This window comes from Mus musculus, chromosome 2 (genome assembly GCF_000001635.26).
Source record: "Mus musculus strain C57BL/6J chromosome 2, GRCm38.p6 C57BL/6J".
In the NCBI taxonomy this organism is placed as follows: Eukaryota; Metazoa; Chordata; class Mammalia; order Rodentia; family Muridae; genus Mus; species Mus musculus.
Window position 1 is genome coordinate 144,248,977 of NC_000068.7, and position 21,926 is coordinate 144,270,902.

The 21,926-nt window shown below is 42.5% G+C and overlaps 1 protein-coding gene and 2 non-coding genes across 4 annotated transcripts; all 3 read right to left on the reverse strand.

Moving 5' to 3' along the window:
* Positions 1 to 1,146: 1,146 nt before the first annotated feature.
* Snx5 (sorting nexin 5) lies at positions 1,147 to 21,926 on the reverse strand. 2 transcript variants are annotated; one of them, NM_001199188.1, is made up of 14 exons: positions 21,725 to 21,926; positions 21,401 to 21,483; positions 12,944 to 13,048; positions 11,749 to 11,859; positions 10,081 to 10,202; positions 8,894 to 9,017; positions 8,124 to 8,219; positions 6,523 to 6,628; positions 6,364 to 6,439; positions 5,927 to 5,966; positions 5,750 to 5,836; positions 4,686 to 4,845; positions 3,469 to 3,554; positions 1,147 to 2,256 (listed from the first exon to the last, which is right to left on the reverse strand). In NM_001199188.1, exons 2-14 carry the CDS (start codon positions 21,449 to 21,451, stop codon positions 2,206 to 2,208), a joined length of 1,215 nt encoding a protein of 404 aa, NP_001186117.1. In that variant the 5' UTR covers positions 21,452 to 21,483; positions 21,725 to 21,926; the 3' UTR covers positions 1,147 to 2,205. The 2 variants fall into 2 exon arrangements, with proteins under 2 accessions (NP_001186117.1, NP_077187.1); NM_024225.5 differs by lacking the exon at positions 21,725 to 21,926 and having other exon boundaries at positions 21,401 to 21,596.
* Positions 12,613 to 12,750, reverse strand: Gm26165. Its single transcript, XR_003954181.1, has one exon. It is a non-coding gene; the product is annotated as a small nucleolar RNA SNORA70 (small nucleolar RNA).
* Positions 17,006 to 17,226, reverse strand: Snord17 (small nucleolar RNA, C/D box 17). The gene has a single exon (NR_030762.1). It is a non-coding gene; the product is annotated as a small nucleolar RNA, C/D box 17 (small nucleolar RNA).

Below are 21,926 nucleotides of genomic sequence, written 5' to 3' on the forward strand. Positions count from 1 at the left end.
ATCCAAATCTGCAGGAAACATTGGGCAGCCCAGACAGGCAGAGCCATGTATTGAGGTACACTAGGTAGAGGTGAGAATGTCCCTGAGGCTCATTTTCAGCTCTGCTTCTCAGACAGGTCACAAGTCGTGGCTTTGAGTATTATTACCTCCCAGCTGCTGGATGAGTTACAGAACACAAGGGCCTCAACCAGGAAGGCTCTTGACTAGGAACTAGGCTTCCTACTACTCTAATGGTACTAGAGATGATTAGGTCATTTTTCCTGCTGTTATGATTGACATCTTAGCTAAATGACCTGAACACTTTGCAGGCCAAGACCGCCCAGTTTTGAACTAGGCTCTGCCTGCTCTTTTTCCTCTGCTGAAAATACCTTTCAATGGATATCCCACCTTACAGAAGACCCAGTTATCTCAGTCTCCAACACAGTGAGACAGGGGAGACTAACACAGGACTCACAGGGTGGAACAAGATTCACAATTTTTAGTTTGCTACTCAACATCAGTCTGATCTGGAACTGGGATACAAGCTGCCTCATGAGGGTGCTGTACACTTCAGCTCAATGGTCTAGCCCCTACAAATCTGTAGTCTTGTTCACGGTTGGAAATATAGAACTTGGACATTGTGGGCAAATGCAAAGACACAACTTTCCCAGGGATACCACTTGGGATTGGACCCCAAGTAGCCCACCTTTAAAGCCTCTTCCCTGCTCCTACACCACTTTGGGATGAGTTTGAGTTAATGTCTGGGATCCCAAGCACTCAGGAAGCCTTACTCTGAAGCCAGCTGAATTATGTTGACATCCTGTGAGAACCCACCCAATGGCAGCCTCGATAGTATAGGTATACTTATGGTTTCCATTCAGTCTGTGCCTGCTGGGACCAACCAAGGAACACTGCATAAACAAGTCTACCTACAACTGTGCAAGGGTTCAACCAACTAATAAGCTTCAGCTGGCTGCATTCCAGACAGGAGGTAGATCTAAGACCCTTACATGCAACAACCAATCTTGACAGAGGAACAAGGCCAAGGTATGATCACATAATCATGTGGCTAGAGTCCAGGTACCCACTACCACTGAAATGGAAAGTTGTGTGTGCCATTGTGAGCAGTCTAGGAGTGACAGGTAAGAAAACAGTCAGAAACCAGACTTTGTTGTGAAATCTTTTCTTAAATAAATCCAGACTTCCATCAATTTGTGCTATGGAATCAATACAAACAAACCAGTTTAGATAGGACCCACCCCCCCCCAAGTATTCATATACAGCAAACAGAGCCAAGACTCAGTCTTCAAACCTGGGACTGAGCCAGATATGTTGGTATACCATAACTGCAGAACTCCAGAGGCTGTAAAGCTGAGTCAGTGGAGTCCTGGGTTCAGAGCCAAATCCTGTTTCAAAGGAGTACTGAGGGCTAAGCACTGTCAATGGTTTGCACAAAGCCCTGGCTCAATCCCTAAGATGTTAGTAAAGGTTACAAGAGGGCAGCTAATGAACCCTTTCCACCTGTGGAGCTGCCAGCATTCTTGAGGTCTAGTTTTCTACAAAAGCACTCCATATGGTAACATGGATTATCTTTATTATATACTTTATAAAAACATCCAAAGCACAAACACACATGCCCCACCATCAGGGAGTGTCAGAACTCTAGATTCTCCTTTCTCTCAAGTATTTATATCCCAGTTACAAAAATGGAGCTGTAAAGGATGTAAAAAGACATATGAGATCTTCTTGCTTGTTACCGTACAAGCATCTGAAGTGATCTTGACAAGAGGGAGCAAAATCTACCTAAATAAAGAAGAGTGTCTGCCACCTGCCCACAAGCAGTCACTGTTTGCTGTAATTCACACCTGACATGTCTGTAGGAGCAGACACAGGAAATGTTCAGACAGACATGGGCCAGGCTATTGCTTCTCATTTCCAGAAGGCACACATCTCCATACCATTTCTTAGTAATTCCTGACAGTCTATAGGAGAATCTGTTAGATTCTACCTACTTTGAGGTATTAAATGCATAAGAAAAGGATTAGTTATGTCCAAGTAACATGCAATGAAAATATTTTTAAACCAACATGGTTAAGTGTTAAGATTTTTAGAAATCAAAATATTTATTCACATGATTTTAAACTAGTCAAAGCTATTTCTTTTGCAGTAATGATTTAAGTGCAAGTGATGCTGGCTTTCACATTGGTGTCCTTCAGAGTAGACAGGTCAGTTGTTCTTGAATAAGTCGATGCAGCTCTGCAACAGGGAGACGTTGTTCTAAAAGAAAGGGGGAGGGGGAAGAAATTAATGAAATAAACCCAGATACAGCTTTCTCATGAACTCTGAATCTGAAAAGTGACCAAACCAAGCTGACACTCTCCTCCATGAACCTCTAAGTTACAACTCCCTAGCACCACCCACATCCTGCTAGTCAGAGGGCTCCAGGCTAAAAATCCGGTGGCCTCTCCTTCTACAGCACCCCAATCCCAAATTGCCCTAAACACTTTGTTCTGTAATGTTGAAAACTGAGGCAGACTTGATGAAGGCCGCCTGTCCAGGTTGCCGCAGACTAACAATATTCTGAATAGGCTAGAAACTGCCAAAGACCCTTCCATGGATTGCTGTTACTAGACAACCAAACCTGTGTACTACACTGAGAACCCTTAAGCACAGGCATCAAATTCTTTTTTTTTTAATTAGGTATTTTCCTCATTTACATTTCCAATGCTATCCCAAAAGTCCTCCATACCCTCCACCCAAACCCCCTACCCACCCACTCCCACTTCTTGGCCCTGGCGTTCCCCTGTACTGGGGCATATAAAGCTTGCAAGACCAAGGGGCCTCTCTTTCCACTGATAGCCGACTAGGCCATCTTTTGATACATGCATCAAATTCTTAACCCACCGTTCAACTAAGAACCAAACATGTACCATTTCTTTGCTGAGTCACCACTAAGCATGCACCACAGGCAATGAATAAAATTTTTTACTTAGTCCTAACACTGAACAGGCAGAAGTAGGTCTCTGTGAGTTCCACATCAGCTGCTAAAGCCACAAAGCAAGTTTTAAGACAACCAGAGCTTATAGTTATAAGATGTCTCAAAAACAAACCAAGGGGGCTGGTGAGATGGCTCAGTGGGTAAGAGCACCCGACTGCTCTTCCGAAGGTCCAGAGTTCAAATCCCAGCAACCACATGGTGGCTCACAACCATCCGTAACAAGATCTGACTCCCTCTTCTGGAGTGTCTAAAGACAGCTACAGTGTACTTACATATAATAAATAAATACATCTTAAAAAAAAAAAACAAAAAAAAAAACCCAATCTGAAATGCCCTCCTTCGGATACATGATAGTCTTCCAACTTCTCCTGCATTAGCCTTCAGCACTGTAAAATCTGCACTACCACACACCAAGGTTCATTAGATTACTAACAAAAACCAAAGCAAAATCTTGAGAAAGTGGTCTGTCAGGCCTGTGAGAATCAACTTACTCTGGCATGCTTTATTTCCAGTTCAGACATTTCGATTAGGTTCTTTCGAAATGCTGCCACTCTCTTCCGTTTGAAGTTTATCAGCTCTATGAGAATAAAGAGTTAAAATTTACCAAACTATAAGAAATTTTAATTTTCCCACACATTACAGCATCCAAATACCTATCACAGATGACCTCCAGACCTAATGCCAGTCAATATACACTAAACACATGTCATACACATTGCCTGCATGTGGGCCATAACATTCAATCACTAAGCACACCTTGGATCAGAGAACTGGTAGCTCAAGATTGCACCAAGTTGGCAAGTACTCACTATAGCTGGCAGGATTACAGATACATGGCCTTTCTTTTCTTTCCTTTCTTCCTAAAGGCAGGGTTTCTCTGTACAGCCCTGGCTGTCCTGGAACTCACTCTGTAGACCAGGCTGGCCCAACTCATAAATCCACCTGCCTCTGCCTCCCAAGTGTTGGGATAAAAGGTTTGTGACACTGCTCAGCGAAAAACCATGTTTTCTTATAAAAACTTGAGGGTAGAATGAAGTCCACTGTCCTATTATAATTACATTTTTGAAGAAATACACTAATATTTGTACTGGCTTTGTTTCATGCCCACCCAAGCAAGATATATGAGATCCTCCCAGGAAAAGACCATACCTCACATTCCAGCCTTTCTTTGACATTGCTGGTGAACAAGTTAATTCACATCTTCAGACCATGATCTCATCTGGGAAGCAAGTTATCCAACGATCCCACTCTGTATCACTGACTGATTTCTTTCAGATAACCCATTACTGTTTCTGATATTGAGGCATGAACTCTCTTCTACCTCCCACACGTTCATGGTGATAACTCTAATATACTCCTATAGCTTCTTTCCATAACCAGTGTCCTTTCACAATGACCTAATTATTGTGTGCATGCACTGTGTCTGCATGCATGCATTTGCGTGCTTACATCCCTATCATGAAGAGGCATCACCTGCTCAGATAAGCCGACTCTCCAGCCCCTCCCCAACCTAACAGAAACAGTTGTTTCTTTAGTGTTGCCATTCATCTTCCTTGTGTTGCTGGGGACAAGCCCGGTCTCACAAATAAGTGCTAGGGAAGCTGTTTAGTAGAGCTCTAACCCCAGCCCTATGGGGAGGGGGCTTACTTCTGATAATTTCTGTTATTTTTTTCCCAAATGAAAACTAGATACAGAAGAAACACTCAACCTTCTTTTGCAGATTCAGAAAGCTGTTCAAACTTCTGGCAGCATTCCTGCTGATGAGTCTCTGCCAACTTGACATCTTTGCTTTTTAACCGGGCCTTGTCCAAAGCTTTGTTTGAATTCTCATAGTCAATTAGGGCTTTGGTACGTCTATACAAGAGATCCTGGAAAGATTAACAATCATGATGTAAAAAAATCTCCAAAGAAATAATCATATCTGAAAATGTCTAGGCATATGCATGTGTCTCTATTGCGTACACGCAAAAGTCTAGAAAGCATCCAGTGCCAACATTTTGAAATGGCAAGCCTCTAGCCAATTTCTCTATCTTGCATAAAGATTTTATTTTTCTAACTATGTGGACATAACTGCATACATGAGTCTGGAGGTACAGGTCACCTGATGTGGGGTACAGGATATTAAACTGCTGGGCCATCGCTCTAGCCCTTTACCCAGCATAATCTTATGCTAATATAGCTTATTAATATTGTACTTGCCTAGCATGCTCTAGGTCTGATACAAAGCAACAGGGGCAGAAGGGGGGATAATGAGGCTATTTAGTTTCTGATGTTTGAAGATCATTTCCATAATCATTATATAAAACATCCCACATAAAAATTTCCTTCTAGTTGAATCAGTAATTGAAGATATTTCAGAAAATCAAACAGCATATCAAACATGTTTATTTACTGCTGACTGAGTTAGGGAGAATGCCACTGAGCCATGACCTAGAACAACACCCATGACCAAGAGCCTGCCCCATGAATCCCACTTTTGGAAATTAGTATCTAACTTGAATTATGTCTAACATAACACAAAACCTAAAATTTCAGAGATCCAGGCCAGTGAGGCCCCATTTTACAAGAGAGTAAAATGCATGGCACTGAAAGAAAAATCCACAAGGTTGGTTGTTCTCAGGTCTTCACATATCACACACAACACTAAAAACAAGTATACCTCAAAATAAAGCAACATTCCTCTCTAACCCAGAGGAATTATCTTAAGCATTCAATTTCTGGTTATGGCAAGATGAACTAGTGCTGCTAAGGACTAAATAATTCCTACCTTACCTTTGCAGCCTCTATGTTGAGCATGTAGTATCGGAGGAGCTCTGTCAGTTTTAAGTCTTCATCTGATGAGACTCGACCTTCCACTTTCTAGTTTAAATAAATAAAGGTCACCAGTTATCACCCAGGCAGAAATCTATGCACCTTAAATGGTACCAAGACCAACACAAAACTTCTTACCCTAAGTTTTTCAAATAGCTCTGCAACTTTCAACAGGTACCTGAAAGTATACAGAAGGAAGGTCACAGTTCAAGGTCTTAGCTCTCTATGATGTATAAATTTATTATAAAACTCTTAAGACTTGACTCTCAGGCGGTGGTGGTGCACGCCTTTAATCCCAGCACATGGGAGGCAGAGGCAGGTGGATTTCTGAGTTTGAGGCCAGCCCGGTCTACAGAGTGAGTTCCAGGACAGCCAGGGCTACACAGAGAAACCCTGTCTCCTGCCTCCTGAGTGGTGGAAGTGCAGGCAAGTGATGCTGCCACCAGGACTTTGCAAAGCTAGTAATTTTTAGTGAGAAGATGGGGAAGAGGAAGGATCAATGGGCTGAACTACGGGCCTTGAATAAGCTAAGGCAGCACTCTGCTTAACTACCACCTCAGCCACCCAAGACGTACTTTTTGATGACTGTGGGTTCTTCCAAGGCCAGGCTATGCAAGCAGGCTGCAGTGTGGATATAGTCGTCAGCAACATCTGGAGAAACAAGCAGATTTTCATTGAGCAGAACAGGCACACATCAGAGCTGTTTAAGTAACCAAGTGGGTAAACATATTTACTTTTGTGAGATCTGGTCATTTTGTCTGCTTTAGCACAGGAATCCTTGATCCTGTTGTAATAGTTAATAAGGAAATTCTTCTCTTGCTCAAAGAAGTCATCCACCTCCTAAAAAGAAGGGAAAAGAACCAAAATGTCAAGGATAGGAATATGTATAGTGCTAGAGAAAACACAGGAAATCCGGCACATTCGTGGCTGAGGTGGTAACTAAAGAATCGAGTCTATCTTAAGAACCTGCCTCCAAACCAAACAAAATGGTCACCTAAGTTTAACCAGTACAGACTTGATTATCCTGACACTTAATATTTGTAATTAAAGACTGATAAAAACAATCAGGTACTAACAGACTAAATCAGCACAGAATCATTTATGAATAGCAAGTAAATACTGACATCTTCCACAAGTCAATAATTCTTCTAGTGCATTTGTCAGGTGGGACACTGCCACCTCGACCTAGTCTTGATATCATGTGTGTCCCTGGGCTTGGCTTTATTTTAATTTGGCTGATTTCAGCCTAACAATATGGGCACTCCTGGTAAGCTTTTGCCAATACCAACAGACCCAGAATGCATACACAAAACCCATACAGTATGCCTAAGAAACACCATTTCTTTTTTGTCTTTTTTGTTTGTTTTTTTTAAGACAGGGTTTCTCTGTGTAGCCCTGGCTGTCCTCAAACTCAGAAATCCACCTGCCTCTGCCTCCGGAGTGTTGGGATTAAAGGCATGCGCCACCACTGCCCGGCTAGAAACACCATTTCTAACCTTCCCTTTCTACTTAACACCCGTATTCTGGACTTCCCTAATGAAGACCTAGAGAGGCAAAGCCAGATACTAGATAGTTGCCAAAACCATTATTTACAAAGAACCAGGGAGGCACTGAGTGAGCAAGGGCCTCTTTTTTCTCATTATCTGATAGAACAGCTCTGCCCATTCCTCAATAAAAGCCAATCAGACAATATTAACTTCAATCTCAACACAATCTAAAAAACAATTCTTCAGTATAACTCTCAGCCCTATGAAACCATGCTTTTCTTTTCTACAAATAATGCAACCTACATCCTTAAAACAAAAACAAAGAGACTCAAGGACCACCCCCAACCCGGACAAAAAAAATATTCCTTATCAAAGTATTCAGGACAGGGTCTGGTGGAGATGGCTCAGCGTGTAAGAGCACTGACTGCTCTTCTGAAGGTCCTGAGTTCAAATCCTAGCAACCACACAGTGGCTCACAACTATCTGCAATGAGATCTGATGCCCTCTTCTGGTGTGTCTGAAGACAATTACAGTGTACTCATATACATAAAATAAATAAATAAATAAACCTTTAAAAATATTCAGGACAGAACTGAAAGTTAAATTTGCGGTGTATTTTGGTCCCAGCACATACTAGGCAGAGGCAGGTGAAGCTGAGTTCAAGGTCACTCTATCTATTTAAAAAAAAAAAAAAAATTCATTCCAGGAACTACAGGGAAGCCTTGCCAAAGTAGAAGCAGAGCAAAGCAACCATTTCCTAAGTATTGTAACACCTATTTACTCCCCCTGAAAGAAAACCTGCCCATTCCCATGCAATCAAGAGTTTTCTCAAACTGCCCACACCTTACCTTAACTCCAGAAAAAAGGACCTCATCGGCGCTCTTCACCACACTTTTAAAAAAGCCTCCAAACATCTCCTTGGTATTCTTCCGTCTAACACTTAGCTAAAGGAAGGAAATTCCAAAACATTTTCTGACATGGCATCGGTTTCTGTTAGCATCTTTAGTTGAGTAATCACACAAGTAACATTTTTACTATCATGAATACACGAGGTACTTTAACCCAACCTTAAACCAGGAGTCAAAAATTAAGTAGCTAAATACAGATATTTCCAATGGCTAGGCCAACACTCAATCATGGTGGCACCGTCCCAGAGGTTTTTCTCTGAAGAGCTACTGCTTTGCTTGATCTTACTAGTACCAGGACTCAAGAATCTGAAGATATCATTTTCTAAACCTATCTATCATTTTCTCATCATGTAGCCCTAGTTGTCCTAGAACTCACTATGTAGACTGGCCTCCAACTCACAGAAATATGCTTAGGTTAAAGGTGTGTAGAAGTCAGGGCTTGCTTCATATATGAAAAGGCATGTTTAAGAAAAGAACAGAAACCCTGAGATAAAGATACATAATATACATTTCAATTCCTTCCAACAAATTAAACAGAAGGAAGAAAATTAGTTTGGGGTGGGGGTGTCAATGTTCTTTCAATTGTTTTTAGAAAGTGAACTCTAATGGATCTAAAGAGAAAGTGTTCTCTCTACCAATTTTTAAATGATAATTGCAAACACAAGAAACTAGTATTGTTTTCAACCATGAAAATAGAAAAATTGCCTTACATCCTGATCATATTCCAAGAAAACATGAAAGTTGCGGTCTTTACTGAGAACAGGGTGAGAAGAAAGCCGCTGAAGAAAGACTTCATGGGTGGACACAGTCTTCTTAAAGACAGCGAGATACTCACTGAAAAGACACATGCAAAGAATTCAGCTTGCACTGCTCAATTCCTGCCCAATACAGCTCACTTCCTTATTTAACTCCACTCTACTGCTCAGGTTACTAGGAAAAGCAATACAACTAGACTAGATCTAAACACTGTAATTCAACTTGGTAATTAAATAATGTTAACTGTGGAATGAACCAATGAAGGAAAAAAAAAAATGCCACTATAACTGAAAGCCTGAGACGCCCCCCCAAGCCTACATGCAATTACTGTTTCTATCGTCCTCTTTAAAGGAATGAAGCCGTGGGACTGGAGAGAGTACTGACTGCTCTTCCAGAGATCCTCGTTCAATTCCCAGCAATGGTGGCTCATAACCATCTATCTGTAACGGGACCCAATGCCCTCTTCTTTTGGTGTGTCTGAAGACAACTCACATCAATTTTTTAAAAAAATTTAAAAAGAAAGCCTCTTTCATTCTCAGGGACATGAGCACACTGTTAGTGCAGGCCTGATCAGCCTCTAAGAGAGAGAAATCCAAGGGGCACTGCTCTTGCTCTCTGACATATACACACTTTAAAAATCCCATCTATAAGCAAAGTTTAAGGAGACAATGTGTATATTATTTTCTCCTAAACTTTCAGACATTTGAATAGCACCATACCATGTTGTTTTGTCTCATAAGTAGCTGAATGTTTTTGTACAATGTTTAAGATGCTGTAATTTGTGAATGTGGGCCCCCTCTTAAGTCATCCATGTGGTCCATTCAGAATACTTTGTAAACAGCATATGGTACAATCCAGCAAAGTTCTAGAAGCATATCACCAACATGTCAAACTCTACAAAATGTAGTTTTAGAAACCAGCACTAGGCAACAAATGTTTTTTGTTTTGTTTTGTTTTGGGGGGGGGTCAAGACAGGGTTTCTCTGTGTAGCCCTGGCTGGCCTCAAACTCAGAAATCCACCTGCCTTTGTCTCCCAAGGCACAGGCCACCACTGCCTGGAGGTTACACTTTTAATATCAGGTTTTCCACCATTTCTTCTGAATATATTTCTCATAAGGCAGAGCTCAAGAAAATTACTTACGCTTCCAGTTCTTGCTTCATCTTGGCAAACTCTTCTTTTGTCATAGATCCTTCCCCTTCTCCCAGTTTCTGCATCTTCTCTCGAGGGCCATCAAAGTCTGGCTTTGTAGGAGCAGGAGGGATCTGTAGCAGAGGCAAGGATTCTGTGAGTACCTTATCCCAGTGTAGATGGTGACTGCACCTCATCTGCCAAGTCAGATGGTGATCCCAATAGAGCTAAGACAGCTCTCATTTCATGCAAACATTCTTTCTGACCTTCTAAAAAGGAACTATTCTAGGCTGGGCATGGTGGCATTCTCCTTTAACCCCAGCAGATCTCTTCCAGTTCAAAGCCAACCTGGTGTAGAGAGCGAGTTCCAGGACAGCCACTAAGACAATAAAACCCACCGGGCGTGGTGGTGCATGCCTTTAATCCCAGCACTTGCGAGGCAGAGGTAGGTGGATCTCTGAGTTCAAGGTCTACAAAGTGAGTTCCAGGACAGCCAAGGCTACACAGAGAAACCCTGTCTTGAAAAAAAAGAAAGACAATAAAACCCTCTCAAGAAACTAAAACCATCTCCCATGCCAGAGCACTGATTGCTATCTCTTCAGTTTCAGACAACTGGCAGAACACCATCGTGTGTACATACATTTCTTTGTTTCAGCTTAAAACAGGTGCAATTAATGCCAACAATGGATGGCTAACTCAGAACAAAGCCTTCACACATCCAAAGGAATTTCCTATTTCCAAAGATTTGAGTTTTAGTGCTGGAGATCCAAATCAGAGGCAAAGCTCCTATGTAAGTGTGTTTGAGGCCCTGAGTTTGATCCTCAGTATCACAAAAACAAATTTATTTTTGAATTAACATTCTGAGGAAACCTTTTAAAGCATAACTCTAATTCAGGTCATGAGATCTCATGCCAAAGAAACAAAAAGAAATCACTACTGGGCAGATTCTTAATTCTGCCCAGCAGAACATTTGTGTATCTGAATTCATCTTTAAAAACTAGCCAAGAGCCGGGTGGTGGTGGCGCATGCCTTTAATCCCAGCACTGGGAGGCAGAGACAGGCGGATTTCTGAGTTCGAGGCCAGCCTGGTCTACAAAGTGAGTTCCAGGACAGCCAAGACTATACAGAGAAACCCTGTCTCAAAAAAACCAAAAACCAAAAAAAAAAAAAAAAAAAAAAAAAAAAACTAGCCAAGAGTGGGGCGTGGTGGTGCATGCCTTTTAATCCCAGCACTGGGAGGCAGAGGCAGGCGGATTTCTGAGTTCGAGGCCAGCCTGGTCTACAGAGTGAGTTCTAGGACAGTTGGGGCTGCACAGAGAAACCCTGACTTTCTGGGGGGTGGGGGGGGGAGACTAGCCAAGAGCTTTGCCAACTGTCTCCTTCACTGAGTATCGCTGAGGAATTTTTCTCTATGCTCCACTACTGAAATTTCCTAGAAATCAACTCTACTGGTGCCTAGGATAAGTATGAAGGAGATGGTTAAGCTCCGTTCATAGCACCCTTGTGCTTACTACAATCACTGTGAATTCCATCTCCAGGGGATCTGACCTGCGGGCAGCCACACTCACCTTCACATAGACACATATACTTAATTCTAACCACTGCAAAATATATGGCCTCTTTATGCAAAAAGGTTAAAAAAAAAAAACCCAGCTTATTTCTTTTCTAAAATGAACTCACAATAAGGCCAGCATAATCCGTTGTTTCAGTAAGAGTGTCATGCAGCCACACAAAGTCTTCATGTTGCCTTGTAACAGAAAACTCTGGGCTCTGAAATGTGGACAGTGTGGTCTGTAAAGACATACAAAAAGACATACAAAATTTCCTAGATTGCACTATGGGAACATTACACAATCAACACCAAGACTCAAAGAGTACAGCAATCAATATATGATCTAAAGCCACTAACCTAGGCAACTTAGACATCCTTATCCCTAGGAAATTCTTTTCACAAGGCCTTTTGAAGCTTGCTGTATATGAAAGATTATACTAGTAACAGACAAGTTTGAGACTGAACCTCCCCCAGGTTATAAAAACAGAACATCAAGTACAATGATTCTACAGTTAACTATAATTCTGGAAATTATCCTTGGCTTCCTTTTCTTCTTTCTTTTTTCCCCCCTGAACTTGATGCAAGATTTATTATTGATCATGATTTGGTAGGGTATAGGAGAGCACTGTGGAAGCCTTCAGGAATGCAGGGCTCTGAACTTGTTCAGAGGACCATGACTGGGGATATATTTGACACCACAGCCATCAGGAATGAGCTGCTTCTCAGCAACCATGTCTTCAAATTCATCTGCATTAAACTTGGTGAAGCCCCACATCTTTGAGATGTGGATCTTCTGGCTGCCAGGGAACTTGAACTTGGCTCTGCGCAGAGCCACAATCTCCATCACCTGTTCCTTATTCTGCAACTTGGTTCGGATGGACATGATGATCTGGCCAATGTGCCCTGGGGCTTCCCAAAGGCACCACGAATCCCTGTCTGGGGCCTAGATCAGGGACAGCATTGTGATCAGAGGCTTGATTACCAACTGCCAGAAATGTCTCCAAGGTCCCTTGAAGCAACCTATATAGACAATAGGCTACATACACCACACCAAGGAAGCTGCTGTTTGCAACCATTGCACACCAAGTCCCTATGGGGAAAAGGGACTTGGTCGGCTTAATTAGCTGCACACTTGCCTGCTGAGGGCTCCATCCCAGCAGAAAGGAACTGAATGAAGCACAACATATATGGAGGCCCAAGCAAGACAGAAGTTCTCAGCAGTTTGCCGCATTGCCCCTAAAAAGTGACCATTTCAGCTTAAGAAATCTTCCCACGCCCTTCTGAAAATGTATCCAACACTAGCAGTCATTTATTGTCACTCACCTTGGTGTGCACTGTAAACTTGACCTTATCTCTCTCACTGAGTGCATCAGGTATGTCGATCTGAAGCGATGGGTCAACATTCAGGTCCACAGACACAGATCTTAACTGAAATACATTTTAATATTAGCTACATATTCAGAATCATTTCTCTCCAGGAGAGGGCAAGCCAGCAAGTGTTCTTCAGTGATGTGACCCATGGCAGGCTGGTCACAGGCCAAACCATTCAAAGATCTAAAAGGTCTAACAGGCACAGTGGTGCCTTTAATCCCAGCAAAGATCTGAGAGTTCAAGGTCAGCCAGAGCTAGAGAAAACCTGTCTTCAAAAACCAAACACAAAATCCCTGCAGACAACCTGTGGCTAAGTAACATGCACACCAAAATAGCTATACATATATGACCAATACAGAACCATAAGCCTACCTATAAAACATGAGGTTTTTTTTCAATAACCAGAGAATATCAAGAGGCTGGCCATTTATTTGAAAGCCAGAAGGTCAAGGGATTCTTTAATTACAATTTTGCTTATTTCTGACATTTATGGTAAGCAGCCTTCCTTCTGTAAGTTAGTAAGTGTTAAGTAGACACAGCCTTTAAAAACCAACATACAAACTGCAAAGACAAACTGGCCACTCTATCTTTCCTGTTACAGTCAGACAGACTCTTAGGATAGGAATAAAGCCAAAAGTCAGGCTTTAGAAATGTTAGCATCGGGCTAGAGAGATGGCTCAGTGGGTAAGAGCACCGACTGCTCTTCCAACAAATCTCAGCAACCACATGGTGGCTCACAACCATCTGTAATGAGATCTGATGCCCTCTTCTGGGGTATCTGAAGACAGCTACAGTGCACTTACACATAATATCCATATTTTTTATGAATATCCATGTCCTTATTAGTTTTTTGTTTTGTTTTATTAGGCAGGGCTTCTCTTGTAACAGTCTTGGCTGTCCTTGAACTCAGAGATCCACCCGCCTCAGCCACTTGAGCGCTGGGATCAAAGGCATGCACCACACAGCCTAGCTTTTTATTTCCTTATCCTTAACTCACACTGACAACCACAAAAGGGTAGATACCCTCTACCACTTATATCTGCATCCAGCAGTAAAAAAGCTGTGTAATGTTACAATTTCTAAGTCAGCACTTACATCCTTATCCTGGAATCACCAAGTAGGATTAAAACTTCAGCATTCCTGTTTATGCTTAACCAGCAAAACCAACACCCAGTAGTCCAAAGCCATAGAATTTGCTAAATAAACCAGGACCAAGGATAAAAGATGGCAGCCTTCCTGCCACCTACTTTCACTCTCACATCTTTTAAAGTTATGTATGATACAATTATACCCCTCTGCCCTTCCTCCAAACACTCCTATATACATCTTATTCTTCAAATTCCCAGCCACTCTTTTCATTATTGTTACACATACACTCCTAGATACAACTTGCTGAGTCTATCCAAGTTACTTGTATGTGTACGGGGCTATTTGGTATTGGATAACCAGTGTTTCCCTCCCCAGGGGAGACTTCTATTCTCTCAGCACTCCTTAGTTGTCTGAACTTCTTTGTGTAGGGTTAAGAACTCCTGAAATTCCCTCACCCAGTTAGCATTGTTCAGATCATGTTTAGGCAGATATGTTAGTGAGAATTCATAGGTCTAGAAGACACAATAATACCACAGCATACTCTCTATTTTGCTGGCTCTTACAGTCTTGTGCCCCCCCCCCTTTCTGTAATATCCCCCTGAGCCTTAGCTGTATTGCAGATGCAGTTGTGATTGGCCTCCAAACCTCTGCAGTTTGGTTATTTTTCTCTATTGCATGAGGGGTGAGAGCTACACATACCTGTGGTTATATATACAAGGACAAATATTTAGAATGTAGTTAAGTATCAGTTGTAGGTTTTCCTCCAAGATTCATGACTTCACTAGTCCTGTGTAGGTTTTCAGTTATCAAGCACTGTTTCCTTCTCCAGGGAATACATGAATAAGTAGGGATGTTGACTGCTCTCCTCCTTTGGAGACTTGCAGGGTACCATGAAAGCTGGTCCTCAAAGGTCTTTCTGGTCATTTCCAGCCAAGGAGACCTCTGGGCCCAGTGTCTGAAGGGCATGGTATCTTCAGCAGTAGTACAGATTTACCTTCCACCTCTAGAGCAACCAAGAGCAATGCCAATAGTCTATAATGTCTTTAGGAGTCTTGGACCACCCTAACTAACCCCTCAAAGGTTTGAAACAGGCTTCTCATGCCTGGTGTTGAGGTTTTTGTTTTTATACTCTGGAGAATACTGTCAGCTCAGATAACCATAAATCTTTTTTTTTAAGATTTTATTTATTTACTTATTACATGTGTGTGCACTGTAGCTGTCTTCAGACACTCCAGAAGAGGGCATCAGATCTCATTACAGATGGTTGTGAGCCACCGTGTACTTGCTGGGATTTGAACTCAGGACCTTTGGAAGAGCAGTTGGTGCTCTTAACCGCTGAGCCATCTCACCAGCCCCGCCATAAATATTTTAAATAATTAATTTTAGCATCATGCATATGTCCTTTTGTTGCTGAGGCCAGATCAGATCCCTGGAGCTGGTGTCAAAGGCATGAGCTGTTGATGTGGGTGCTGGAAACTTAACTGCTAGATTATCAAAGAGCAGCAAACACTGTTTTCCAGGCTGAGTCAGCTCCTCTCCTTGAGTCTTGAAGCACATGGAGTTACTGGCTATTACCTCAGTGAGAGGTTTAGGATTGCTAATTATGTTTTGAGGAAGGCCTCTGTACTTGCTACATAAATCAGGCTGACTTTTAATTAATCATTGTTTGAGAAAGTAACTTTAAAACTTTTTGTGCAAAAGGGGCATGAAGGAATGCATACAACCTATGTCTATAACCTCACACTTAAGAGGCTGTGCGGCAGAAGACCAGGAATGAGGCCAGCCAACACCAAGTAGACAAAATGTTTTAAAAGGTATGATTTCAAAACCTCAAAACACAGAAACACCAAAACTAAGACACCGGAACTGCAACTGCTTACATCGTCAGTTCTTACAAGTTCTGCTTTGGACTAGTGCCATATAGTCAAAGTGCATTGGTCACCTCGTCCCATTTTATAGTGTTAAGCCATACAGAGCTGAGCATTGGTGGCATTCCTTTAATCCCAGCACCCAGGAAGACAGGCAGATTTCTGGAGTTTGGGGCCAGCCTGGTCTACAGGACAGGTTCCAGGACAAGTGCCCGAGAGAAACCCTGGTGGGAGCAGGGGAACACGAATAAAATGTCAGTCCCTATTATTTCTATTTGGTCACTACAAAGAAAAAGTAGTTGTTTCTATTTCAATGACTTTTTTCCATTTCTTATTCCTAATGTAGAAAAATATGCTTACCTGGCACTTATTAACAAAGAGCCTTCCCTGCAGTTATTCTGTTCACTCCAAGGAGTCCTTTACTGCCTAAGAAACCAACATCTTTGCCAGGCAGAGTTAAGAAACCAAGTCATCTATAAGTGATCTTTCTTCTTGTTCTTTTTTTGTTGTTGTTGTTTTTTCGAGACAGGGTTTCTCTGTGTAGCCCTGGTTGTCCTGGAACTCACTTTGTAGACCAGGCTGGCCTCAAACTCAGAAATCCGCCTACCTCTGCCTCCCAAGTGCCAGGATTAAAGGCGTGCACTATCACTGCCGGCATAATCTTCTTAAAAAGAAGCAGACACCTCATAAGTCAGATTTTTTTTCTCCAAAGGAAGTACTAAGATGTGAAAGACCTACATGATAGTTATGAAACACATATACTTAGGAATAGTCCTATGAGAAATTCTACTACCATAACCTTTGCCCTTTAAATAAATTCAAATGTTAGAATTAAATCAAATTATCAGTTCTATTGTTTACTCCTATTCCAAACTCATCTGTATGTATTCTTGGGCAACTTCTGTGTTACTAAAACCTAACAAGCAACTGAGGTACCCACCCACAAGCACTATACCAACTCTCCCTTTAAATGGCTCAACAAGTGGGAGGTGTAAACTCATAATAAATAAATGTAAAAAATAACATGAACAAGGAACTAGAAGGGCTGCAGGAAGTGATCAGATTTGCACCACTCATCTTGGTGAGATGGAACCCAGAGAGGAGCCATCCCTGCTGACACTAGCCATTCTTACCAGTAGTAGCCTGCCAGCACACAAGCAATCCACAATAGAACACTGCAGAGAGCAGGGCTGGTGGCTACTCAGCCCCAAGCTCCCAGAACAGGAACCGAGACTGGGAAGAAGGTCAGAGCAGCGTACTCAGCGAATGGATAAACAGAATCATCATTTCACACGGCTGCAAGCCCAGGTACTATGCTGAATCAAGAAATTTTTAGTTATCTGGACTATTTTCAAATAATTGCAAAATACTCCATTTCTCCCTTTTAGACCTTCAATAGCTTAAGGGGGGGGGGGGGTTTCTCCTCCAGAGTCCCTCTAGAGTGAGTTTTGATGCCCTCTTCCTGCATGAAGATGTACATGCAGATAAGAGCACTCATACACAATCTTTTTTAAAAAAGCAAATAGGTGTTTGGGCCAGCAAGAAGGCACTTGTGGCCAAGCCTGATTAGATCCCCAGGACCCACATGGGAGAAGACAAACTCCCAAGTGTCAACACAAACTTAAAAATGAAAACAAACAAAAACCAAGAAGTGGTAATGTGTTGGCAACAAAAAGTCATTTTAGGAAAATCAGACCAAAAAGAAAATGTTTCCAAGCTAGATATTACTTAAGCTTACAACTGTCCTGAAGTTTCCTTCTGATCCCAAAGAATGAAAACTGTCTTCTCAAAAACCTGAGATAATCACAAGATTGTAATCACACTACCTTTGAATACTTACTTTTTGAAGACACTCAGGTTGCTATCCACAAACTGCCCTCAATTGTTCAAGCAACAGGTTGATAACACAACACAATGTTCAAACAACTCAATTTTAGAAGAGGGGAGAAGTGCTACTATTCTACTAGGCAGTCATGTGCAGTATATCCTTAGTATACTAGGGTTGCAGGGCAGCCACACTCATCAAGTTTAACTCACCAGACTTTAAACCCAATCATTAATCCACTTCTTTCTTTCTTTCTTTCTTTTTTTTTTTTTTTTTTTTGGTTTTTCAAGACAGGGTAGCCCCCTTGCTGTCCTGGAACATACTCTGTATGTAGACCAGACTCAGAAATCCACCTGCCTCTGCCTCCCAAGCGCTGGGATTAAAGCCGTGCACCGGGCCATTAGTCCATTCCTAGGTGAGTAACTATAACAAAAGAACCTCAAGGTTCCCAAAGCCAAAACCTACCACATCACCCAAAGACAGCTGTACTGTTTTAACAGCTACATTAAATGCACAGAACTTGAAGAAACACACCCTTCATATCTTTCGACAAAGTTCCTCATAATATCTGGACAAGGACAAAGATGCTCGATGTTCAAGCTTAATGTTACTTCCTTTCAAACTATCAATCACAAATGTAAACCCTTACAAGCAAATTTCACCCTACCCACCACACCATATTCAAAAGGTGGTTAAACCCCAAGTTTCAACTAAGGGTAAATCTGTTTAGTGCAAAGAACATTTGACAATGTTTACAGGAGAGGTGGCTACTGTCACCTACAGCAAAACTGTTTGTTAGTGGTCTAGTATGGAAAGGACAGGCTCTCAACAACAACAAAAAAAAAACCCACCATCAGTGCTCAGGTTTGCTAGAAAGCCTGTCACTTACAAAATCTCAAATAAACACTTAGATCATAGTAAATCAAACCCAGAAAAGTGGCTACTTTCTGCAGCCAAAAACTGAATACATCATAACCTGCTCAAGTATTCACAAATGGGACAGTAAGACATCATGTGCAAGTTGCTGATCCAGAACTAAGGCGTGGGCAGCTTTGAGAAGCCACACTTCCTGAGTCATATGACTACAGTGTAAAACCTCACTGCACACACAAAAAGATAAATTTAGACTTGCTACATAGAGTACTGATCAAAGTTCAAGGCTGTTGTCTATACTGTTAATGGAAGTATCTATTGAGAAACAGCAGCAGCTAAATTTATAAATGTCTGTCACTAAATCTAAATAAATATCCTTCACTAAATCCATGTAACCCCCTAGTGAAAGTTATTTTAAGTCATATTACTATAGTCACTGAGGACTGAATTCAGGGTCTGGCTCACGTTAGACAAACAAGCCATCCTTAGCCCTCTAACACAAAAGGAGAATCCCTAGTTTAAGGGCTGTAAAATAGAAAGTTATATAGACCTTGCAAGTGCTAAAATAGGCTCAACTTTTTAAAATTTTAATTTCAGAGTTTTCTTTTTGAGACAGTCTCTCCCTGGCTGTTCTGGGAACACACTACCATTCTGGTCTCCAGAAATCCACCAGTATCTGCCTTCCAAATGCTGAGATTACAGTATGCAACACCACTTGATCCATCTAGTCAAAAAATTTCAAGCTTTTCAAACTAAAGGAAAAAGAAAAGAAAATCCAGGGACAATCAGAACACCAACACAAAACAAAGCTGTTACATTGATTCACCCTAAACTAGACTCATTAGACTAATATCAAAAACCCCAAGACACACAATTTGAGATAATGCTCAACCTACTCTATGCAGGGAGACCCTACCTACACACATACCCCAGCTAGACTTGGTAAATCTCTACCTCTGTCTACCACACTAAAGGAAAACTAAACCAAATTATAGGAGCCAACAGTGCACAGGCTTTCTACGTAAGACACATATGGTATGCAATTCTACCCTAAAGTCATCTTAAGGAGAGAACACCTTGGGGTAAAAGACTTTATAGTAATTAAAATGTCTGGATATCAGACTTCTCCTTTCAGGCCTCCTTACCTTGCCAAGGAACTTTACTAGCATTCAAACTCCTCAGCACTAGCTCAGGGTTAGAGGGAATCCCAGAGTTTCATTCTCATCTGAAGAATCCTTAGATTCTAATCTAGTCACTAGAGCAACTTCCAGAATCCCATTTTGATAGAAATTCCAAACTAAATAATCCGAACATTTAAATAAAATGGCAAAATTTATTAGCTGACAAATTTGCCCAAGTTGAACTCCAGTTCTTTGACACTTGCCAAATTCCCTTCAAATGACTGCCATCCAGATGTGATCTGCCAGTCTAGTACAGACCAGATAACACAAACGAAACCATGTACTAAAACCAGTCATTTACCTCAACATTTCTTTAACTCAAGAGAAAGCCAAAGTTGTCGTTTTCTCCACTGTGATCATCTCCAATTTTGCTTATCAGAGTGATGGTGAACTCATTTTTTTAAAAATTCTATTAGCAGTTAATAAAGACGATCAAGTCATTTTACATAAATGATTCTGCTCCGTACCAAAAAAGGAGGAAAAAAAGAGCCACCAGGGCCTCTCCTGCCCCTAGTACCTATTATATATGCCAGGGGAGAGAAACTAATTCTTCTAATGTAAAAGAAATAAAACACCTCGCACAAAGCTCTATTTCAATACAATACCCTTGTTGGAACAATCCAACTGGTTGGTGCGCCAGAGACCGGTATTTACTTACTAGATAAAAAGTTTGCGCCGGACGTGGTGGCGTATGCCTTTAATCCCAGCACTTGGGAGACGGATTTCTGAGTTCGAGGCCAGCCTGGTCTACAAAGTGAGTTCCAGGACAGCCGGGGATATACAGAGAAACTGTCTCGAAAAACAAAAACAAAAACAAAAAAAAAAATGTTTGCCCATTCAAAGGTACTTAAAATGAAATCTTAATTCAGCTCTTATTAAAATCTAAGAGCTCCCATATTACTGACGATTTTGTCCACAAAACTGACTCATAACCTACCTGTGCGGTGGAAAATTCAAGTTTAAAGAGCCAATAAAAGTAGAATCCTTTATTGCCCGTATAGCAATCCCTGTTTATTGCATTAGTCCTCAAGATATTTGCAGCCCGAGGGTTATATCAACACACAGGATTTACTAAAAATTACAACTCCCACGAGGACACATTTAGCGTTCCCAAGTTGCAAAAACCATGCTACATACAGATACTCGTTAGAAATCTCCCCACTATTTTAAACGAAAAGGCCATTTTCTTAAAAGGAGATAGGAATAGCAAACGAAACTTTGATCCACTTTCCAATTACCATGTAGTCGATTTAAGTTTTAGGAGCAAAAGAAAAAAGAAAAAAAAAAAAACCACGCTCCTAAGGGCTTCAGAGGATTAGCCTCAGTCGAATGACTGGCAGAGCGTCGGTCAGCTTCCCACCGAGAGCTCAAGAAGTGGGGTCCCACTTGTCTGGGTCTCCTTGGTCAGAGAATGAGCGTGCAGAGACACCCCGTTGGAAAGCCATCTCTAAAGGGGTGGTTGAGGGAAAACCTCGGGATCTTGCTGGGGTCCGAGCCCCAGAGAAGATCCACCCAGCCCAAGGAGGCCGGCGGGAACCTCCAGCCCAGGTAGCGAGCGAGGAAGGGATCTCACCTTGCTGCGGTCCTCCTCCTGCTGCTCCAGCAACTCGGGAACCGCGGCCATGGCGACGCGGGCCTCGAGCAGGGGCCGTGTGGCTGTGCGAGGAAAGAAGAGGCTGGGCCGCCGCCGGGGCGCCTTTCAGGGGCGGCCGCGGCCCCGCCTCCGCCGGCCTCCTTGCCGGACGGCGGCTGGAGGCCGCGGGACTCCGCCACCATCCCAGCAGCCCCGGGCGCAGGCCAGCGAGCGGCACGCCACGTGCTCCCCCAGTGCGGCCTCCCCCGTCCCCGCGGCCGTCCATCTTGGAGCCGGGCAATAGAAGCTACGCGGGGAGCCTACCCTCGCTCCGCGCCACGCGGACACCAGCACCGGAGGGCCGCGACGGGAACGCGGGCTCCGAACCCTCCGCCGGCGAGGCACGCCTCGAGAAAGGACGCGCACCGCGGCCCGGGCAATTTATGGCTCAGCCAGAGTCCAAGATGGCGAGCGGCGGTGACGTGCGCGAGATCTCGTGAGCGCGACAACGCGCGGCTTGACGGCG

Coding starts and splice junctions, on each gene's coding strand:
- Snx5 (NM_001199188.1), bottom strand. CDS start 21,451: ATGGCCGCGGTTCCCGAGTTGCTGGAGCAGCAGGAGGAGGACCGCAGC. Junction 5,967..6,363: donor GAACCCACAGTCATCAAAAA/GTACGTCTTGGG, acceptor GTATACTTTCAG/GTACCTGTTGAAAGTTGCAG. Junction 4,846..5,749: donor TCAACATAGAGGCTGCAAAG/GTAAGGTAGGAA, acceptor TAATCTTTCCAG/GATCTCTTGTATAGACGTAC.